General features: G+C 46.0%; 1 protein-coding gene and 2 long non-coding RNA genes across 6 annotated transcripts in view; 1 reads left to right on the top strand and 2 right to left on the bottom strand.

Annotated features, from left to right (window-relative positions):
- The window catches only part of LOC112579372, a 28,394-nt gene extending 24,086 nt beyond the window's left edge, over positions 1–4,308 (bottom strand). The window contains exon 1 of the long non-coding RNA XR_003103790.2: positions 3,002–4,308. This is a non-coding gene — a long non-coding RNA (uncharacterized LOC112579372). The remainder of the gene's footprint in view (positions 1–3,001) is intronic.
- Positions 1–22,272, top strand: part of LOC102406581 (androgen dependent TFPI regulating protein) — a 90,120-nt gene that overhangs the window by 21,169 nt on the left and 46,679 nt on the right. Inside the window, exons 1-4 of one of the 4 annotated variants that reach the window (XM_025265707.3) lie at positions 901–985; positions 1,297–1,607; positions 14,430–14,564; positions 16,201–16,302. In XM_025265707.3, coding sequence (XP_025121492.2) covers positions 1,455–1,607; positions 14,430–14,564; positions 16,201–16,302 — 390 coding nt within the window. In that variant the 5' untranslated portion in view covers positions 901–985; positions 1,297–1,454. Of the gene's footprint in view, positions 1–900; positions 986–1,191; positions 1,608–14,429; positions 14,565–16,200; positions 16,303–22,272 lie in introns of those variants that run through there. The other 3 variants (XM_025265710.3, XM_044927088.2, XM_025265717.3) reach the window with 3 other exon arrangements.
- On the bottom strand, positions 13,770–21,966 carry LOC123328950. The gene is made up of 2 exons (XR_006543980.2): positions 18,757–21,966; positions 13,770–16,606 (listed from the first exon to the last, which is right to left on the bottom strand). It is a non-coding gene; the product is annotated as an uncharacterized LOC123328950 (long non-coding RNA).

Genomic DNA, 22,272 nt, shown 5'->3' with positions numbered 1-22,272 from the left:
GGGCTTCAATTTCCTCATCTGAAAATGAGGATTACACTAGAACGTGCTTCATAGTGGTGTTTAGAGTGCTGCACAAAGCACTTGGAACAATACCTCCCGCATGGTAAGTACTATATTAGGCAATATTGTTACATTCGGTGTTAACTGAGGCTGTGGACCTGTGTATGGGATTTTATATTTCTCATTTCCCAGACTGCCCTTTCCTTTGAGAATGGTTCCAATGCAGACCTTATATTGTTGGCTCAGGCTTGCTCTTCCCTCGTGTTTAGCACCCAATGTCTGGGATCCAGTGATTCCTAGGAGGTAGTTTGCTTGTGTTTTGTGCTCCAGGTACAGCCTGCTGTTCTTTCCCCTAGATCCTGCGAGCTCTGATTAAATCACTGAGGACCGCCCACTCCAGACTTACTAACTGCACCAGGAGCACTTTCCTTAGGGATCTGCTCAGAACCCTCCTAGCCAGTTGCCCGGGGGAAACGAGCTGGTGATGTCACAAGGTAGACACTTCCAGACCTCTCTGAGGCCCCCTCTGTAGGGCCTGTGGCAGAGCCCAGTTCTGAAAACTTTGCCCAGCCTGAGCATATTCTTGTCCAATCCAAGACAATGCAGAGACCCTCATTCCCTTCCAGCGGTGTCCGAACTCAGGTATGTTGGGGTCATGGCCACACGTCTCTTCCTGGTTCTGTGGCTGCAGACTTCTTGCTGTACTTCTTCCCTCCTAGGGAATAGAAATGCCTATGCAAATGGAGTGTGTGGGACAGCTCTCTGTAACTCTTGGTTCTCTAGATTACAGATAAAAATCTGGGGGTGGGGTGGGGGGAGGCAGCTAAAACCCTGGGGCTGATCGATAGAGGATCAAAGGTTATTTCAGATTTCAGAGGGCCTCAGAGACCTTCGGAGCAAGATTACAACACCCTTCCCATTTCTAGTTACTCCTGTCTGCGTGCTAAAGTTACCCACAATCTCTTCCACCAATCTCTTCCACCAGGTTTGTCAACCTCATTCTCATTCTCTCATGATATATTATGGCAACTTCCTCACGCTTTCCTTTCCCCAAAGGACAGGGTAGAAAAGAGAATATTTGGCCGTGAGGGTATTTCACTAGACTTGACTTAACGATGAGGTCATTTAATCATGCCCCACCCTAGCCAAATAGTGCAAAGGGCATTTCTTGCATTGCTCCCTGCCCTCTTCAAAGCCTGAATACTGAAATGCACAAGCAAAGCTGCACATTCCCTGCTATTTTCTAAATGAAGGCATCTGAGACTCAGCAATAATCCTGTCCCCCACGTTTATCAGGACAGGAGCCTACGAGGGAAGCAAAACCCAGCTGCGTTGGAGTTGTCAGTCCCAGAGGGGTGTGTTTTGCGGTGCTCGTCTCTGGCCTGCCCTAGGGCTTCAGCTGTTACAAGGACTCTGGAAGGAAGCTGCTCACTGCTCTCTGCTTAGACCTAGCCATGACAAGGACGTCTACGTGCGTATACCACTTGTTTGTCTTGAGCTGGTATATCTTCCTCAACTTTTATATCTCACGAGAAGGAGAGGATCCGCGGAACTCCCAAATCTTTCTAAATGGGGGACAATGGAAGTACCTAACATTCCTTAATCTGGTAAGTACGCATCCGGAAGCAAGCTATTTGTCTCTAATATCAGTGCCTTAAACGTTAACACCCTTTGATTTTATCCAGTACAAAATTCCATGATCTTTCTTCTTCATAGTTTGTGAGTTTGGGCATTCTCTTTTATTTGGCAATTTGCTCTGAGAAACCCACTTTGGGAGTTATCCATAGCTACCTCTTGTGTTGACTAATTGTGAAACACTTTTTAAAATTCTCTTTTAAAGAATCTTATCTCTTTTTTAAAAAATTATTAAAAATTGTTATTTTTTTAAAAAGTTTAACTGGAAGATAATTGCTTTACAATGTTGTGTTGGGTTCTGCCATACAACAGCTGGAATCAGATATTAGTCAGTGAGGCAGTTCAGTCGCTCAGTCATGTCCGACTCTTTGTGACCCCATGGACTGCAGCACGCCAGGCCTCCCTGTCCATCACCAACTCCCGGAGTTTACTCAGATTCATGTCCATTGAGTCAGTGATGCCATCCAGCCATCTCATCCTCTGTCGTCCCCTTCTCCTCCTGCCCTCAATCTTTCCCAGTATCAGGGTCTTTTCCTGTGAGTCAGCTCATCACATCAGGTGGCCAGAGTATTGGAGTTTCAGCTTCAACATCAGTCCTTCCAATGAACATTCAGGACTGATTTCCTTTAGGATGGACTGATTGGATCTCCTTACAATCCAAGGGAACTCTCAAGAATCTTCTCTAACACCGCAGTTCAAAAGCATCAATTCTTCAGCGCTCAGCTTTCTTTATAGTCCAACTCTCACATCCATACATGACTCCTGGAAAAACCATAGCCTTGACTACACAGACCTTTGTTGGCAAAGTAATGTCTCTGCTTTTTAATATGCTATCTAGGTTGGTCATAACTTTTCTTCCAAGGAGTAAGCGTCTTTTTATTTCATGGCTGCAGTCACCATCGGCAGTGATTTTGGAGCCCCCACAAATAGTCTGCCACTGTTTCCACTGTTTCTCCATCTATTTGCCATGAAGTGATGGGACCGGATGCCATGTCTCTGGAATCAGATATGTGTATACATATATCCCCTCCCTCTTGAACCTGCCTCCCACTCCCCCGTATCACGCCTCTAGGCCATCACAGAGCTCTGGGCTGAGCTCCCTGTGTCACACTAGCTATTTTTTTGTCAGCTGGTAATGTACGTGTTTCAATGCTACTCTCTCAATTCGTCCCGCCCACTCCTTCCCCTCCTGTGTCCACAACTCCTTGCTCCCCTTGGATGTTTATTTCTCCTCTGCTCAAGCGCCCTCATGAATATGCATGTTCTCTTAGCTTGAAACCTCCCCAATTTTGCTATCAGTGTTCTCCTTACCTGCTGCAGGTAATAAATCCTTCCTTCTCAGGGAAAACAAAAAAAAGAATCTTACCTTGAAGTGCTTCTCAGATGAGCCTAAACGAGGAACTAAAGTCATGGTCTCATGGTTTCCTTATGACATTGACAACATATGCAGAAGAGATTTTGAACTTTGCTTGGGGAAGTCTGTGAGGGAAGGCAGAGTGGCGTATGTTGCGTAGGAAGTGCAATTTCCAGTGGAGGAATAATGCCATTTTACAGCACACCCAGACTAACAGATTTATCTAAGAAAAGCAAATACATTTTGCCACATTCGGATCCCACTTCAATTTTTTTATAGGCTCAGGCTCCATCTTAAAGGACAAATCACCCAACCAAATGGCAAATGCACATTTTCAACCATCCACAAACCAATCACATCGCTTGCTCCTTTCTTCTCTTCCTAGCCCAGCTGACCACAATGGGATGAATGAAATGATGAAGTATAAGTGAACGGGAGAAAAATAGATTTCTAAAAAACATTTGGGGAATATGTAACATTATTTTTGGAGTTAAAAGCTAAGAATGCTGTATCCTTTGGAGGTGCTAATTTAAGCTTTGAAATTTTTAACCTAAATGTAGGGTGCAACATAAGTATCTGATTCCAATTCTTTGGCATCATGATCCAGGCAGACGTAATGCATGGTAAGAAAAAAAAAAAAATGACTCTCTGTAATGCTAAGGAGAGGAAATTCAGAAAGCTCAGTTCACAGAGGCCTTGAATTTCAGCTTCCTCTTCACTGGTAATCTGACTTTGGTCCCTGAAGTTTGAGATTTGAGCTCTGTGTACGTGCTAAGTCAATTCAGCCATGTCCAACTCTGCAAACCTATGGACTGTAGCCCACCAGGCTCCTCTGTCCATGGGAGTCTCCAGGCAAGAATACTGAGTGGGTTGCCATGCCCTCATCCAGGGGCTCTTCCCGACCCAGGGATCAAACCCTTATCTACTGCATTGCAGGCAGGTTCTTTACCACTAGCGCCACCTGGGAAGCCTGAATACAGCTCTACCATGCTTGAAAAATATCAAAGTGACTGCCTGTTTCAATCATAGAATTTTATGAAAACAAGTAAACAGAAAACAATAACAAAAAATGATTTTGTAGAATTAGAATAATACAGCAAAAGTCTCAGCTTTCTGTATCTATTTGCTTTATATTAAGAATGGTCAATGTAAAGGGAGCAGTGTCAGCCAGGACTCATGATCTAATCAAATCTAAATTCTAGTATGGCTGTCCCATCTCACTCTCAGGTCAGTTCAGTCACTCAGTCGTGACCAACTCTTTGCGACCCCACGGACTGCAGCACTCCAGGCCTCCCATTCCATCACCAACTCCCGGAGCTTACTCAAACTCATGTCCATTGAGTCGGTGATGCCATCCAACCACCTCGTTCTCTGTCGTACACTTCTCCTCCTACCTTCACTCTTTCCCAGCATCAGGGGCTTTTCAAATGAGTCAGTTCTTTGCATCAGGTGGGCAAAGTACTGGAGTTTCAGCTTCAACATCAGTCCTTCCAATGAACATTCAGGACTGGTTTCCTTTAGGATGGACTGGCTGGATCTCCTTGCAGTCCAAGGGACTCTCAAGAATCTTCTCCAACACTACAGTTCAAAAGCATCAATTCTTCAGCACTCAGCTTTCACTCTAAGTGTGGCTAAGAGTGGATTCATCACCTATTCCCTCAAACCAGCTTAGTGACTTCTGGCTCAGTTACATGTCCCAGAGCCACCACATTTCCAAGAACGGAGAAAGACACTCATCTGTCGAAGACACATTTCCTAGTGCTAATTCCCTGAGTAACAAAAGGAAGACTTTTCTGCATTCTTGAGCAGTATAGTCTCTTTGGACATCTTTGGGCCCTTTGAAATGGGCTGAAAGGGGCTTACCTGTGGCTGTTTCCTTTTTGTTAGGTGTCATCTTGAAAGTGTGACTTAATGAAGCATTTTCCAATTGATAAAGATGGGTTAAAAACATTTTTAGAGGATTAATTTAAGGTCAGATTTCAAATACGTGACTTCATGTATGAGCCACATATGAGTAGTGAGCCACCAAGTCCTGTTTCCCCTCTTGCTGGGCTCTCCCCTTCTCCCCTAGTCGTAGCGCCCCTCTCATTATAGGCACTTATTAATTGGTACCTAGATGACCAGATCATCTCTTCACTGTCCTCTCACTATCAGTCCAACCATCCATCACTCAGATTTCAGATTAATCTTCCCGACAAATGGTTTTGGTTTTATTTTGTTTCAAACATCATGAGCCTGATTGGGAAGTGTGGTCAGCTATTCAAGAAACTAGAGTGGCTCCCTCCTACCTCACAGGATCAATTGAAAGTCCTGATCTAGGAGCTCACCTGACTACTTCGCTCTCTTTCTGGCGCTCCCCTCCCCAATAAGGCTGGTCCGTTCTCCAGGAAGCCCTGTGTCTTCTCCGGTGCTGGTCCCCAGGCTTTCTGCAGTCACTGCTCTATCCACAGTCACACCATCCTTGAACAAAAGGCCCCCCTGCTTCTCCACCACGTTGCTGCTTTCCCAGACCACCTGAAATCTCAGATCTTCCTTAAAAATCTCTGCTGAGCCACTTTGTTTTTTCCAGATTTGTTTTTCCCTTTCCCTGAGTTTTTCCAGCATCTGTTAGTCTCTGCTTATTTATGTATTGTTTGCACCTCTCCACCCACATGTGATTCTTAACATTTCAATCAATTTGTAAATAGCTCTAGAACAGTAATTTGATCTCCACTCTTCACCAGCCCTAACATTCTACGAGTCTACATTGTATTATAGTGATGGGCACAGATTATCCCCGTAATAAAAACCTGGTGCCTTTGTATATTGACTGGACTTGACCTCAGACTTTTCTGCATTCCTGAGCAGTACAGTCTCTTCGGACAGCTTCAGGCCCTTCAAATGGGCAGAGAGGGGCTTACCTGTGGCTGTTTCCTTTTTGTTAGGTATCATCTTGAAAGTGTGACTTAACGAAACATTTTCCAATTGATAAAGATGGGTTGAATATGTTTTAGAGGATAAATTTAAGGTCAGACTTCAAATATGTGACTTCACGTGAAATACTGGGCCTTAAAATTTGTAGCTCTTGAGGTCTTAAAGGATTGTGTTTCCTAACGATTAGTGTTAGCAAATGACTAATTAACTAATGGTTGCATTTATAAAGTCACAGAGGTCTCATAACTTACTATAACACTCTTGGATTTATTTTACGTAAATTTACTGAAGTCAGTACCCCATCCTGCTTCCAGGAAATTTACACCCCTTCCCTTTAAATGGGGCTTCCTAGGTGGCTTCTTAGTGGTAAAGAACTGCCTGCCAATTCAGGAGACATGAGAGATGCAGGTTATCCTAGAGCCAATGATAACCGCTAGGCTATGCTGCCTTCCCTCTCCACAGAGAATTGGCTGCCTCTTCCCTGGGTCAGTGTACCCCCTCGGAGATTCACATCTCTCCTCTCCTTCCTCTACTCTCCTTAGGCACCAGGCAGGAATCGGTCATGGTGACCAGTTCTCCGTGAAATTCCCACAAATCACCTCACGCCCCAGGCGTCAATCCTTTGAATCCCCTGAGGTGGCCTCAGAAAGAAATGGGACACTCTTAGAATGCTGACTTGTATTAAGTCAGACTTTGTTCTCAGGGTCCATAATGGATATTCAGCCCACTAGAAATTAAGGCTGTCTAAAGAAGTGCAGGCATGCTAAGTCACTTTAGTCATGTCTGACTGACCCTTTGCGACCCCATGGACTGTAGCCCATCAGGATACTCTGTCCATAGGATTCTCCAGGCAAGAATACTGAAGTAGGTTGCCATGCCTTCCTCCAGAGGATCTTTCTGACCCAGGGATCGAACCTGTGGGCGGCTCCTCAGTTCTACCACTCCTGACCCCGGGCTGGATATTTCTTTGTCTCTTACTTCCAAATCTGTCAGACAGAAATAAAAATAGTGCTTAACCACAGACTGACTGTGAGGGACAAAGGACCTGACATGAGGGAAGCACCCAGAATGGTGTTAAGCAGTAAACAGTGGAATGAGAAGATGGGAGAATGCTGGTGAGTTTCTAGTCATCTCAGCTAGAGCAGGGGTGGGGCAGAGGGGAGGGGATTTTGTGGGACATCAGTCCCCTCCCTGAGCACCATGGGTGGTGGGTCATGGATTCAGGCACGGATCACCCACCTGCCTCACTGCTCAAGTAGCTGCCTCCATGGGCTTTGTGCTCCAACTCCCCAGCTGGCAGAGGCCCACAGCGGAGTCACTGCTTTATCTATGTAGCAGAGGCCCAGTGGATGCTCAAGGGGGTCGGGGGGGCACCCTAGGGGAGAGTCTGCAGGCTCAAGTAGAGGGCAGTGAATCCCGCTGAATGTGAAAGCTCCCAGAAGCTGGGCATGGAAATCAGGCAGTGCTGCCGGACACCCGCCGGGTGCTCATGTTGGCTAGGCTTCCAGAGCCTTGATCTTCCACAAACGTTACGTTCCCTCCACTCTGTCCGCTCCACTTCCATCCAGGGGTGGTCCTGGATTCCCCAGGGAATGCAAGCTGGGGAGAGGAGATAGAGGGAATTTTCAGCTACAATTTAAATTGGCTTGCGGAATTCATAGAGTTTGCTGGATTTTCCTCTTTTGAAAAATAAACTTCCTTCTGAAACGTGGTTGGAGGTGGTGCCTCATAACTGGGATCTCCAGGGGAGATTCTGGGCAAGCTCCTCCCTGTTTCCCGCGCCCCACTTCATCGACAGAGGCACTGACATTTCCCTCCGCTCTTCAATGCATAGGTCCTCAGGGATGGCAGAGCAGCGCCAGGGGGAGAGAGACGCCTGGGGACAGCTCATCGTCCAAAGTCCAAGGTAGCCCATGAACAGTGAGAAGACAGGGATTCATTTACAGTATATAGAGCCTACTTCCATACTTGGGACCAACCTCTGATTTCCGTCATCAGTCTAATATGTTCACTCTCAAGCTCAACAGAGTCAGAAATAAATACACTTAACTGCCTAGTCCACAGAAACGCTTGAGATCACTGCTTTTACCTCTCAGAGAGTGGAAAGAATGTGGGCTGACAGGAGGGGAGAGTCCCCACCAGCACCCAAATAAAAGAACTGCAATTTATTGAGTAACCACGACAACCTTTTGGGAGGTTCACTCTGCACAGTATAAAGACTAGTGGCTGAAGGAAGGCCTAGCTTCCTGGGTGCCCCTCACTTGCCGTGTTCTCCTGAGTGAGTTACCTACCTTCTCTGTGCCTCGTGCATAGTGGCTGTGTGGTGTAGCCACGGACTCCTGCCCTTCCCAGCCTCAAGGTACTCAATCCCCAGCTCCTGGGAGGAGGGTTGACTGCTGATTCCTCACACGCGAGCGCCTGTCCCGCAGCTGTCCTCGGCAGAAGGGAGCAGCCAGGACCAGGGCTTAAGGCCAGTGACCGGCGGACCTGGGCTCCAGAGGCTGGCCTCCAGGACAACTCTGAAGGCAGAGCAAGCTCCAGAGCTCCTTCCCGGAGTGCGAGAGCAGCTGATGGCCCTCAGCTGCGCTGCCCTTCCAGTTTTCCTGGCTCCCTTCCTCTTGAGCCCTCCTCTTTGAACACTCGGCAGGTAGCTCTCAGCATCTCAGATGCTGTTTCTCGAGGAACCTGACCCACAAAATGTGAGTCAATGTATAGAAACGGTTCCTCTGCTGCCGCCTCTTTCTTCTTCTTCCTAATAAAGACATATTAACATAGAGCCTGCCCTGGTCTGTATCATGTCTAATTTCTGGCACCTAACAGACATTCTGTGAATGTTGGCTGCACAAATAAATGATTAAAACATGACTCCCACTGGTAAGAGTGACTTTCTAGAGAAGCCCATCCCGCTGATAAGACAGTCTACCCCATGGCCATCCTTCCCCTACACAGAAGCCAGCTGTGATCAGCTGCACAACACAGGCCAAGTACTCTGACAAATATATCTTCCTTCCAACCTGTCCCTCAATGTTCTTAATTCACCACTAGATCTCCAGGGAAGCCCCAATTCAGATCCATTTGGCAAAGACTTCCTCTACTTGCCCCAAGCGCCACCACCCTGACCACCACAGTTATATATTAATAAAACTCCTCAGGACTAATCCCCATTTGCTGCTTTATTCTGGATTAATCCCCAGTGCAAGTGTTGCATCATTCTGAAGGCGAGACCTGAGAAAGTCTTGGCCTGTCTGAGTCAGGCACGGAGAGCTGAGCTGGGCGTTGTATTACTTGACTCATTCAATCAGAGCTGTAATGTCTTGCTCAGGAAATTTGTGGAATCTCCCTCTGTGGAATTATTTTTAAATGAAGCAATTCTCATTTCCTGGGATAGGTTAATAGGGTTCTGGCTTAAAGCAAGGAAAATAAACTTGATGGCTTAGAAAGGTTAATAAGCTTCTGTGTTCTCAAGATTTTTGTGAATCTTGTGAAGACGCACAAATGTAAAAACTGAATATCCTTTACCTGTGGTTTCTTAAATTGCACTAGTTATAAAAAATGTAAATTAAGCTCTCCCAGGTGGTAAGTTTGCCAGCTAGCAATAAAAATGGAAGACCGTGAACAAACTTAGATCAGCAGCATTTCAGGAGAAGGCATCAAAGAGCCAATGGAATTACGCAAGAAAAGATAAATTAGAGGACAGCAACTCTGAAGTAAACCCTGACTGAGAAGATACCATCAGCTCTGCTTTTCTGAGCAGCCAAAATAGCTGAGGAATGTAAACAGCAGTTTTGTTGTAAGAGCCATAAAAGGTGGCCAGTGGTCCTATCTTCTTTGAATGCTACTGTATTAATTTTCTGCTATAACAGCACACCACAGGCTAGGGGACTTGAACAGCAGAAATTTCCTCAGAGTTCTGGAGGCCAGAGGTCCACGACCAAGGGGTAGCGGGGTTGCTTCTACAAGCCTCTCTCCTTGGCTTGCAGATGGCTGCGTCTCCCTGTCTTCACATGGTCTACCCTCCGTGTGGTTCTGTGTCCTTATCTCCTCTTCTTATAAGGACACCGGTCCTAGTGGGCTAGGGTCCACCCTACCGTCCTCATTTTAACTTCATCAGCTCTTTAAAGGCCCTGCGTCCAAACACAGCCCCTTTCTGAGGTACTGAGGGTTATAACTTCAACATGTGAATTTGGGTGGGGGAGTGGGTACCATTCAGTCCATAACAGCCGCCATGTTCCCCCTTGACTATTCTTTCTGCGAGTGTCTTCTCAACATTCTAGTGTATCATCCTTAGAGAATGAGCAGACGAGTGTCCGTTTTGTGAGCTGATTCAAACCTGGCCTCAAGGCCCTCCCTGAAGCCTCCCTCTCCTTGCTCCCAGCTCTGCTGTGAGCATCCTCTAGGCCCTGTGTGCCTGCTCAGTCGCTTCAGTCCGGTCCAACTCTGTGGCCCCATGGACTGTAGCCCACCAGCTCCTCTGTCCATGGGGTTCCCCTGGCTAGAATACTGGAGTGGGTAGCTATGCACTCCTCCAGGGGATCTTCGCGACTCAGGGATCAAACCTGCATCTCTCATGCCTCCTGCATTAGCAGGCGGGTTCTTTACCTTTGAGGGTTTCCCTGATAGCTCAGTTGGTAAAGAATCCGCCTGCAATGTGGGAGACCTGGGTCCGAGTCCCGGGTCGGGAAGACCCCCAAGAGAAGGGAAAGGCTATCCACTCCAGGATCTGGCCTGGAGAACTCCATGGACTGTATAGTCCACGGGGTCTCAAAGAGTCAGACACGACTGAGCACCTTTCATTTTCTTTACCTTTAGGGCTACCTGGGAAACCCTCAAGCCCTCGTTCTCCCTTATTTATTTCTCTTGGCAACCCCCTATCCCCTGCCTCTTGGGCTCCTCCACAAGGGCCCCACAGAGACTCCTTGTTGATGCCGACGGTGGCGCGGCACTGCGGGTGGAGATCACTGCCTCACGTCCACAGTGGGCATCTCTCCAAGGCAGCGTCCGCCTGCGAGCTGAGGGGAGAGGGGAGACGGGGTTGATGGGTTTGTGGACTCAAGTTGTGTCGGAGAAGGAGAAGCCCCGGAGGCTGTGAGTAAGGGCCGGTGAGAGCCCACTTTCCATGTTCCGCAACTGGGAAAAGGCAAGAGAAAGTCAGGATGCGCTTGACGTGGGATGACACGAGGAAGGTCCCGCTGCGGAAAGCGGTCACATGGACTTCACATGCTGGGCGGAGGCCGCTCTCCCCGAGGAGGGAAAACCTGGCAGACGCTCAGTGCTCAGCGCGTGATGAATTGTCGTGTTGACAGAACGGTGCAGGCCTCCTCACCGGGGCCCAGGCCCCCGCCGGCCCTCTCTGACTCCAGCAGCTGCCTGCGCTGTCCTCGGGGGGCGAGCTGAAGGCTGCTGGGGAGGAAGGAGGGAGAGGCCTCTGCAGCCAGCTTCCACGGGCAGAGGCTGCCCCCCGGTTCTGCAGCTCTGAAGGGGCAGAACAGCAAGAGTGAATGACAAGGCCGGGGGTGGTGGCAGCCTCTTCCTGGCCTTTAAAACTGTTGCCCACAGTGGTGCTAGTGGTAAAGAATGCGCTTGCCCATGCAGGAGACTTAAAGAGGCATGCGTTCGATCCCTGGGTGGGGAAGATCCCCTGGAGGAGGGCATGGAAACCCACTCCAGTATTCTTGCCTGGAGAATCCCATGGACAGAGGAGCCTGGTGGGCTAGGATCCCATAGCGTTGCAGAGTCCGACACGACTGAAGTGACTTCCCACGCTTTGTTGCACACCCACCCTCGCTGGAAGGCCCCCTTCTGGCTTGAAGCTTCCTCCTCAGGGTCAGATAGGCGTTCTTGCATGTTCCTGCTTTTCTACCATCTGGTCATTCTTGGCTACTTTGCGGGCCCTCCTGCCCCTTAGAGGAGGGTGTTTCCTCAGCCTTGGCTGCCCGCTTCTCTCCTCTTTCCTCTGTCATCTCTTCAGAAACCTCATTCCACCGTGGAGCTTCACTTTCTGCATCTGGGCAGCCCCGCCTCCCTGGAAACTGCCAGGTCTGCGTTTGCAAAAGCAAGTTCCTCTAGACAAGTGATTCTCAACCTTGGCTGCTCTGATGGAATCACCCGAGAGAATGTTTTAACATCCTGAAGCTAGGTTGCACCCCAAGACTCATCACATTAGAATCTTTGGGGGCTGAGAATCAGACTTCGGCATTTTTTGGAGTCATTTTTAATTCTCCCACCTGGAGACAGTGGTCTCTGGTCTGACCTCCCACAGTGGTTTCATCTTTGATCTTAGACAACTGACACATGGTTTGTATGTTTGTGGGTTGTAAAGTCTGGCTTGAAAAACAAACTGGGTTTCCTGGCCTTGATATTGATCAACCATGAGACTTCAGGCAAGTTTGTTCAGCCTCAGTTTTCTCGTCTGTAAATGGGATGTGGAGAGGAATAATACTACTTACCTCAGGGGGTTGCTACAAGAAACTGAAAGCTTAGATCAGTGCCTGGCATACAACAGGAAATCAATAAAAGTCAACTGTTACCCCCAAATCAGCTATCATAGTTTTGAGTAGTCAGTAAGATTTGTAAATGATAAATTTGTGTCTAATCCAGTGGTTCTAGAACCTAAGCCTTTACAAAGATCACCTTAAGAGTTTATTAGAAAACAAATTCCTGGGCCCTATCCCCAGAGTCTCTGATTCTGCAGGCTGGGGATGGGGTGGGGAGGGGCTGAGCACCCTCATTTCTAACAGACTGGGGGGCGTTGCAGGTCTGAGGACCCAGGTGGGAGCGTCCCTGCCCTCTTCCCCCAGCGTTCTCTCCTGCTCACCCCTGCTGCTCCAGGAGCGGCAGGAGGCCAGCTCGGCTAGAGGTCTTCTAGCGTCCCGGACACCGAGGTTGTTTTCCAGCCTCCAACGTGGTTGATCATTAATTAGTCCAACTGCCCAAGTACCAGAACTTGCCTGACTCAGACTCAGAGCAGAGTCCAGGCTGTTCTTTCCGTACCAATCAGAGCTCTCAAGGAACAGGATGGATTCTGAGGCAATAACTCAAAACCAGCTCCTAGTCTGTACTGGCATGACACTTTTTAGAAGCTGTGGGTTTGTGGCAACTGTGAGAATGGACAGAGTCTGCTCTGATTGTGATCTATGCCCTCGAAAACGACCCTGCTTCTTTTTTTAAAAAGAAAAAATTATTTATTTTTAATTGAAGGATAATTGCTTTACAATATTGGTTTCATTTTTGTCATACATCGGGGGGGCTTCCCTGGTGGCTCAAACGGTAAAGAATCTGCTTTCAATGCAGGAGACTCAGGTTTGATCCCTGGGTCGGGAAGGTCCCTGAAGAAGGGAATGGCAACCCACTCTCGTATTCTTGCTGGGATGGTTCCACAGGCAGAGGATCCTGGTGGGCTACAGTCCCTAGGGTCGCAAGGAGTCAGACGCGACTGAGTGACTAACACTTTCACTTTCACTGCCAGATATCAGCTGGAATTAGCCATAGCCAATGTACGTATGTACATAAGCATTGTACATATGTCCCCTCCCTCTTGAACCTCCCTCCCACCTCCCACCTTTCCCCTCTCAGGCGAGGAGAACAGACTTACAGAGACGGGCAGAGGGGAGGAAGGAGAGGGTGTGACGGACAGAGAGAGAAGCAGGGAAGCACATACACCGCCATATGGGACACAGACAGCCAGTGGGAATTTTCAGGATGACGCAGGGCACTCAAACTGGTGCTCTGTAACAACCTGCTTCTGTTTTACCCTCAAGGTACTCAGATGTACCCGAGCCCACCAAGTGCTCTGTCCCCGTGGATTGAAATCACTCCCTCAGACAGATAGTCTCTGCAAAGCCTTCAGATTGACCGTCTTTTTTTTTAGTTTTTTTTTTTTTTTTTTAGTTTATTTATTTTAATTGGAGGCTAATTACTTTACAATATTGTAGTGGTTTTGCCATACATTCGCATGAATCAGTCCCCTCTTAATGAGGCGAGAAGGGGGCACTGGCTTCTTCCTCAGACAAGCAAGATGCTGTTGTGTGGGTCTCCCCTGGGGGAGCACAGAGGTCCTTCATGGTGCTCTTGACCCTGATTCTGGCTTCTCTAATGAGATTGCGGCACCAGGCTTTTAAAGCTATTTTCTTCCGAGGAAGGAGCCAGAATACATCCACCATTGAGTCTGGTGCTGTGCCCTGGTGCTGTTTACTTGGTTTTCCCCTCCTCTGTGCAGCCAGGGCATCTATCTCATTACATTCTCCTGTTAAGCGGACTCTATTCTGTTTCCATTTTCGCTCAAGTCCATTACACTAACTACTGTACACATCATTATCCCCTAAACAACTTTACACAATCCATTTTAGTGAGCAAGGTCAGGGCCCAGTGAGCTGAAAGACCAGCCTTCCAGTTGGCTCCCAACCAGAACAGCCAGCAGCCCCCTGCTTCTCAAATCAACCCTGCTCCCAGAGGGATGGCGCTTCACGTCAGTGAAGAATGTATTAATTAAAGGAAATGAAAATGTGCTCATTTGTTGTAATGAATTTAGCTCTTGCAGGCCATTTTCTTCGGGGTGGCCTGCCTGGAAGATGTGCTGAAAAGAACCAAAGGGAAAAAAGACATTAAGTTTGTAACAGCCTTCAGGGACCTGCTTTTCACCACACTGGCTTTTCCGATATCCACAGTAAGTTACAAAGATATACAGGTGATATAATGCACGTGTCATATGGACCAACGGTTCTCCTAGGCAGCAAGAGCCCATTACTGTAATCCATGGCAACTGCGTTTGCATAAATAGCCCGAGGACTGCATTGCACCGCCCAGTTCTTGGGGAAATGAGACACATCGCTGCCAAGATTTATCATTAGCTTTTGTATCTTTGTGAATGTTTGGTACGAGATCCTTATTACTGTCTGGCAGGGAAGTCTAAAGGACCTTTCTTAACCAAAATACATCCAAGATAACCTTGGTTCCAGCAAGATGATGGGAATGGAGGGTGCTAAAGATGAACAGGGAGGCCTGGCGTGCTGCGATTCATGGGGTCGCAAAGAGTCGGACACGACTGAGCGACTGAACTGAACTGAAAGAGGGAGATGAATAATTTGCCTTTCATACATCTGGTTTCACTTGAACAATAAGCATTTGTTACTTTTGCAAGTGGAAACCATTTTTTAAAAAAAGGTATGAAACCTTCCAAAGTTGACATTTTGAGAGGAGAGAGACAGTCTGTCTGAAATACCTGGGGTGGGGCCCACAGTGGGTGGTGCCTCATGCATTTTGTTGAATGAGTGGACATCGAGAAAAAGCAAGGCATATGCCAGGGGCAGTTGTAGCTGGTACTGTCCACATTTCTACAACATCACTCATGATTTCATTCATTAGTTAGAATGAAAACAAACTGAAGCCAGGCACACCAGCGGCCCAGCAGGGCCTGTAATGAAAAATGACTATCTCCTTCCACCTGTCATTGTCCTGCTTCCTACAGTATTGAGACTTTAAACTTAAATCCAGCATGAAACTCTCTAAGCACTAATGAGTTCTCAGATGGCAGAGCAAGTACTGGCATTCCAATTTTACTTTGCAGGACACCTTCTCCTCCACCCCAAAAAATCTTCTAAAGCCCAAGTTGCTTAACAATGGAGTTTATTCATTTTTTCTAAGAGTTAGAAATTGAGCCTTTGGAATTTAAGAAGATAGGACAATCAGAAGATTAATGTGTTTTTTGTTTTTTTATCTCTGCATTGATTTTGTAGCATGGAAGGCAGAGACTTTGAAAAGATAGCCAAGGGGTACAAGAGGATGGAGATCAATCCAGAGTTCTGAGCAAGAAAGAGATCCAACTGTCAGTTAACTAGCTTGGTGGATTATCCTGGGGGCTTGTCACTTATTCTCCCCCCAAACCCCACCCCCAACCCCGACCCCAGTCTTCCTGCTTCCCCTGGCCACACCTACCTAGAGAGTGGGCAAGCCACGTGTAAGGCTTAGCCACTCCATTTGGCTGCTTTCAACCCTCCTGGGGAAGCTTAGGGAAGAGAAAAGTCATTGGTTAAAATGAAATGACTTAATGATCTGCAAATTCTGTTTCTCTACATCCTCTTTGCCTGCCACAATGACAACTGATTCCTAACTCTCTGAAGTCCCCAGAGACTGAGCATTGTAATTCTGTGATAAATGATTTTTTCCTTCATTTAATAATTCTATATAAGAATGTATCTTTAAAACTGGTATCTATTTTTATTTTGCTATGTTTTCTTGACTATCTTAGGAAGCACTGGTTGAAAATAAACCTAATGGTGTCATTTTTCTGTTCTATTTTGCAGTTTGTATTTTTGTCATTCTGGATTCTCTTTCTCTACGATAGAGAACTCGTTTACCCTAAGGCCCTAGATAACATCTTTCCAGTGTGGTTGAATCATGGAATGGTGAGTAAAAGGAAAATTTAGTGAATCCTGAAAAGCAATAGACTCTGTTCTGAGAACTCCAAGTGCCTTATTTATGTTTCCAAGCTTCTCCTCAAGCCCCGGCATCCCGCTCACTCCTCCCGCTTCACCCTGTCACTGTTTATTTAAAGAGCGCACAGAACGTGAGATGAACAAAAAGTGGTGCTGTGGTCAGAGTCACTGAGAGCAGATGGGATGTCCAGGCAAAACTCTTGCCAAGTTGCTTATGAAGTCATCGAAAAGACATGAAACCAAATGGACAGGCAACTTCTTGGAGGTTCCGGTCCTGAAAGAGAAGCGCCTTCAGCAAATATTAATAACGTGTAATGCCATTCCTACCTGGGAATTGAATCAAGCAAGCTTTAAAATTAATCCATCCTGAATGTTAACTAGACTTACCGTGGTAAACATTTTGCCATACATACGAACATCAGATCATTATGTTGTACTCCTGAAAGTAATATGTAATTCCTGTCGATTATACTTAAACACCTCCCCCACCAAACCACCCAAGTGTTCAAAGCATATGTCACAGCTCAGAAGTCATTTCTTAGTTGATACCTGATCAGGAACATTTATCACAAAGTGTTCTGCATAATTCTGTTTCCCATTTGATTTTTTTATTCATGCATTTATTTTTTGAGGAACTGAAGAGTAAACAGGACCTGTTCTGAGTTATTCAGGTCACGGTATCTGGATGCCACTGACAGTGGCCTGGACAAGCAGAGCTGGAGCAGGACTGCCCAGGTCTGGGATGAAGGAGGAGGTCTGAGTCATGGGCACAAAGCAATCGTTCAGAGTGTTTGCTCCATTTCTCAATATTTACAAAATGTATTTCCACGTTAGTCAAGTGTTCAGAAGGAGGTCCGAGAGTCTGTGAAGCAAATGAGGTTTAAACACCTCCGGGAAATCACAAGGGAGTTGCGTGTCCAGGCAAAAGGAGAAGGGGTCAGCAGAGGAGGAGATGGTTAGATAGCATTACTGACTCTATGGCCACGAACTTGAGCAAACTCTGGAAGACAGTGGAGGACAAAGGCAGCCGGCATGCTGAGTCCACGGGGCCACAAGGAGCCAGACTTGACTGAGCAACTGAACAACAGTGTGTCAAGGCTCCTTGGGTTCACGGACTTTCTTGCACCCTCAACTTTTCCACTGTCCAAAACGTACACGATTAGCAGTTTGGAAAAGTGGCTCAGTCCACTAACTCTGCTCTACCACATGGCCCGCCCCTTAGGAAAAAAACATACTTTCACTTTAAATATGTTCTCAGTGAGATACTAATTATTAACTAAGGTATACAATTCCAATCTCATTTAGAGTTCAGGACCAAATGTATTAAATAAATCCCAGCTCTCAGAGACCCCTCCTACAACCTTCTCTGTGTCAGATCACCTCCTCACCTTCCCAGCTTCCCATGAGCATTAATCTGAAACCCTTACATAGGGAATATACTGAATATTTGATGGCACTCACACTATATTAACTGGGCTTCCCGGGTGACTCAGTGGTGAAGAGTCAGCCTGCCAATCTGGGAGACACAGGAGATGTGGGTTCAGCCCCTGGGTCTCCTGGAGGAGAAAATGGCAACCCACTCCTGTACCTGGAAAAATCCCATGGACAGAGGAGCCTGGGGGGCTACAATCCATAGGGTCGAAAAGAGTAGGACATGACCGAGACTGCACACACAGACACACACACACACACTGTGTTAAGCCTTTTCCTCAAATAGGAGCCCATTTAATTCACACAACTTTCTTTAAATAACAACTATAATCCAGACTTTTTTCCCAAATTTAAAAAAATACTCAGAAAATTTAAGTGATTTACCTGGGGCCACTGAACTCATAAGTGGGACAGTATTTAAATCCAAGGCTGATTCACTCTTCATCCCCTTATATTACAGTAAGTGCAGAACTTTTGGTTTGATCTGGTTTCATAATTCACCAGGCAATCAAAAAATATGTCACTTTGCTGATTAACATAGCAAAGTGAGAATTCTCACTTAAAAAAATCCAAAACCCCCATCTGCCTGCTAATAAGCCAAAGCACTACTTAAGAAAATGAAGCTATTTGAGACAACTGACTGAGCTAGACGTTACTGAAATAAAAAGGCAGAGTATTGAAAGCGTTTTTTATCTGGAGCCAAATACATATATCAAATAAATACCTTTTTGAGGTTTTGTTAGCCCAGCTAGTAGTTTTCTTACACCTATGTCAAGCTTCCTACCTCTTTGGGGTACCATTTTCCCACATGGAAGTAAAGTTAGGCTTCTTCCAAATAGTTGTGATGGTGATGCCCAGCACTTGTGAGCTTCTAAACAGCCATATGGATTTTTGGTACTTTTGGAAGCAGACAGCTTGATAACGTACATCCTATCCATCAGTTAATTAGCAAGGCAGATACTGTACAACAGAGAGCACAAAATAGTTGCGTACCTTCACAATTGGGGGTTTCTTTTGACCCTGCTTCTTGACTTTCGGCCAATCAGGTAACCTGAATCCTTTAACGTGAAAAGTCAAAAAAGGTGGGATGAGAGTGAAAAAGAGAGCAAAAAAGGCAACCTGCCCTGGGTCAGACACAGACTCTTCTGTGATTTTGTTAATTTAATTGGAGAATCTCTCAAGAGAGCCATTTCTGTGAAAATGTTGGTGTCAGCAAAACCAGCATTGGGTGCACCCAGTGGGGTCATCCCCAAACTTCCAGGCTCCTTTTCGTGTCTGACCCATATCCAGTGTGCTCACGACTGCCTCTCATCCCTCTCCCCCAGCCTGCCACCCTTACTCTGGACATTTTCTGGCCTCAGTATTAAAGTCTCCTGGTCTGTGGCCTCAAGGAATGCTCTCTGTTAATTTTCTAAATACTGGTACAAAAGAATACAGAAATGACTGTTACTGGGTTAATTTGTTAACACTTCCTACATTGTAACAGTGGCCTTGTGTGACAACTCAAATGAGTAAATAAAAATATCCAGAAACCACCACTGTGGCGGCCAAAGTGATGATGGGTAGTCAAACTGGACATTGGTCTACTTGCCTCCACGTGGGGCTGGGCCTGGCCTTAAAAGGAACCAGTATTGTTCCTTTTTTTTCTTTCCACACTATAAGAATTTCTTCTGTACAAAACCAGTGTTATGCTTTCCTGAAAGGGTCTTTCATTTCACAACGGCATTTACGTTTGCTATTCCTTAGCTTTGGAATATGCTTCCCGTTGCCATTTGCATTGCTGCCCTGGGTTTATTGATATTTGTGCAGTCCTTCATAGTTTATAAGGTGCTTATATACACATGCTCAATAATCGGGTGGTATTTTCAAATGCAGAGGGCCTCTGAGGGGGTGGGGGGGGGTGGTTCTCTGATATTTTCACCTTTCATTTGGAGAAACCTGAATGATGTAGGTTGATTTCCAGAGAAATAAGTTCCCCAGACACCCCAGGTTAGGATCTAACTGTTTCGTCAGTTACTGAGTCCTCCTCCTGCTGTTTATATCTGTCTTTTCTGGTTCTATCTTTAGTAGTCATTTAGATAATGCCTGAGGAGTTAATGTTTTCCTGGCAAAACCTGGTGGAATACTTTGTTGTTTCTTTCCCTTCTTTCATGAAGACTGGAGAATGCTTAGCAATAAAACAGTCAGGTTGATCTACTTGAAATAAGGCAGCCTGACCGTGGTGGATGTAGGCATTTCACTGATGTTACTGTTTGGTTTGAATATACAGCAAGGATAGAAAAATGTCAATTAAAGGTGATGATCAGCTTTGAACGGTCTTACTGCAATGGCAAGTCTAGAATGAACTAGAGGGGTTAGACTGGAAGGAGACCAAAGACTTGAAACATAAAGGTTTTAGAACTACACTGTGTCAAAGGCGAGAGTGGTATTTCTTAATTTGACAAATATTACGTCACTGTAAGATGATCACTGGATTTGTAGTAGTGATCTCTGGTGACTTGCAGGAGAGAAGTTTGATCAAGGGGGCCAAGGAGAGCCTTGGTAGTGCTGTATGTCTTCGTTTCCTGCTGCTGCTGTAACAAACTAACACAAACTTAATGACTTAAAACAGTACAAATTATTATTTTGCAGTTCTAGAGGTCAGAAGTTCAAGGGGTTTCCCTCGTAGCTCAGTTGGTAAAGAATCTGCCTACAATGCAGGAAACCTGGGTTTGATTTCTGAGTGGAAAAGATCCCCTGGAGAAGGAAATGGCAACCCATTCCAGTACTTTTGCCTGGAGAATCCCATGGACAGGGGAGCCTGGCAGGCTACAGTCCATGGGGTCACAAGAGTTGGATATGACTTAGCGACTAAACCACATGTTCAAAATGGGTCTTAAATGGGACAAACTCAAGGTGTCAGCAGCACCGCTCCTCCTGGCAGCTCTAGAGCAGAGTCTCTTTCCATGCCTTGCCCATCTACAGTCTGTCTGCATTCCTTGGTCCATGGTCTCCTCCTCCTTCACATCTGTTGCACCATTAAATTCTTAAATCTTCTCTGAACATTTTGTACTCTAGACCAAGTCCACACTAGAAAAAGAAGCTGTGACTGCCAACAATGACCAGAGAAGGGTGCTGGGAAATAACTTGTCATGTGACTCTGCAGAGGGAAGAGCAGCTCTAGCTAAGCCAGTGACTGGATATGTCAACGCTGTTACCACAGGAAAGACCCTTTTTCACAGCCCTGCCCTAAAGCTCCTGGGCAAGAATGAAACTAGAATCATTCATCACACCTTGATATTTACTTCGGTATTTTTTTCAGGTTTAATCACTACAGTGTTATTTATAAGTTGTCCTCTTGCTTTAAAATACCTTATTCTTTCCATTCACCTCCTAATCTAAAGTAGATTAGGCTCTCCAATGGGACTAGAGAAACACTGAGAAGTTAAATGAATGCTTAAAGCTCAGCAGTGAAATCAGAAGCTAAGCTGAGATTAGAAGGCAGAGTGAGTTGAGTAAGGACAATAAAGCCATCTTGCCCCTCAGGAAGTCTTAAGGTAAACAGAGGAGATTCTGATAATGAACTTCCAAAGGATTACCAGTCCACTTAGAGTTTTATATAACTAGAACCAAGCAATCACAGTGCCTGCTTTCTTCATCACTTGAGAGCAGGAACCAGAATGGTGAAAGTATATCTTTTTTTTTTTTAATCCTAATTCAGAGAATTTCCGATGTGTGCTAAAGAGTAGCTTTCTTTAATAATTCTATTATCCAGTGATACTCTATCAAGGGGCTGCCTTTTAAACAGAAGAACATCAGTAGAAAATACATCCCAATTTCAAAATCAAGGTCAAAGATTTTTAATGATCAAAAATTATACATGTCTTCTAAGAAGTTACTGGGAATATGAATAACTGAAATCATTTGGTGCCCTTGAGGGTTTGCTAGCAGTTCTCCCCTCCTGTGTGATGTAATTAATCCCCACTTCCATGGGAACCATGTGCAATACCACCAAGAGGATGCTAGAGAATAACCAGGATGGAGAAACTCACAACAGAAGACCCTAAACCTCCCTGAAATTCCAAGACAGATAAATAGAATCTAAGTAGGTTCAGTTCAGTTCAGTTCAGTCACTCAGTCATTTTCGACTCTTTGCGACCCCATGGACTGCAGCATGCTAGGCTTCCCTGCCCATCACCAACTCCCAGAGCTTACTCAAACTCATGTCCATCAAGTTGGTGATACCATTCAACCATCTCATCCTCTGTCATCCCCTTTTCCTCCTGCCTTCAGTCTTTCCCAGCATCAAGGTCTTTTCAAATGAGTCAGTTCTTTGCATCAGGTGGCCAAAGTATTGGAGTTTCAGCTTCAGCATCAGTCCTTCCAGTGGATATTCAGGAGTGATTTCCTTTAGGATGGACTGGTTGGATCTCCTTGCAGTCTAAGGGACTCTCAAGAGTCTTCTCCAACACCACAGTTCAAAAGCATCAATTCTTCAGCACTCAGCTTTCTTTATAGTCCAACTCTCAC

This window comes from Bubalus bubalis, chromosome 2 (assembly GCF_019923935.1).
Source record: "Bubalus bubalis isolate 160015118507 breed Murrah chromosome 2, NDDB_SH_1, whole genome shotgun sequence".
Classification (NCBI taxonomy): Eukaryota; Metazoa; Chordata; class Mammalia; order Artiodactyla; family Bovidae; genus Bubalus; species Bubalus bubalis.
This window is presented reverse-complemented; position numbering and strand designations above follow the sequence as displayed.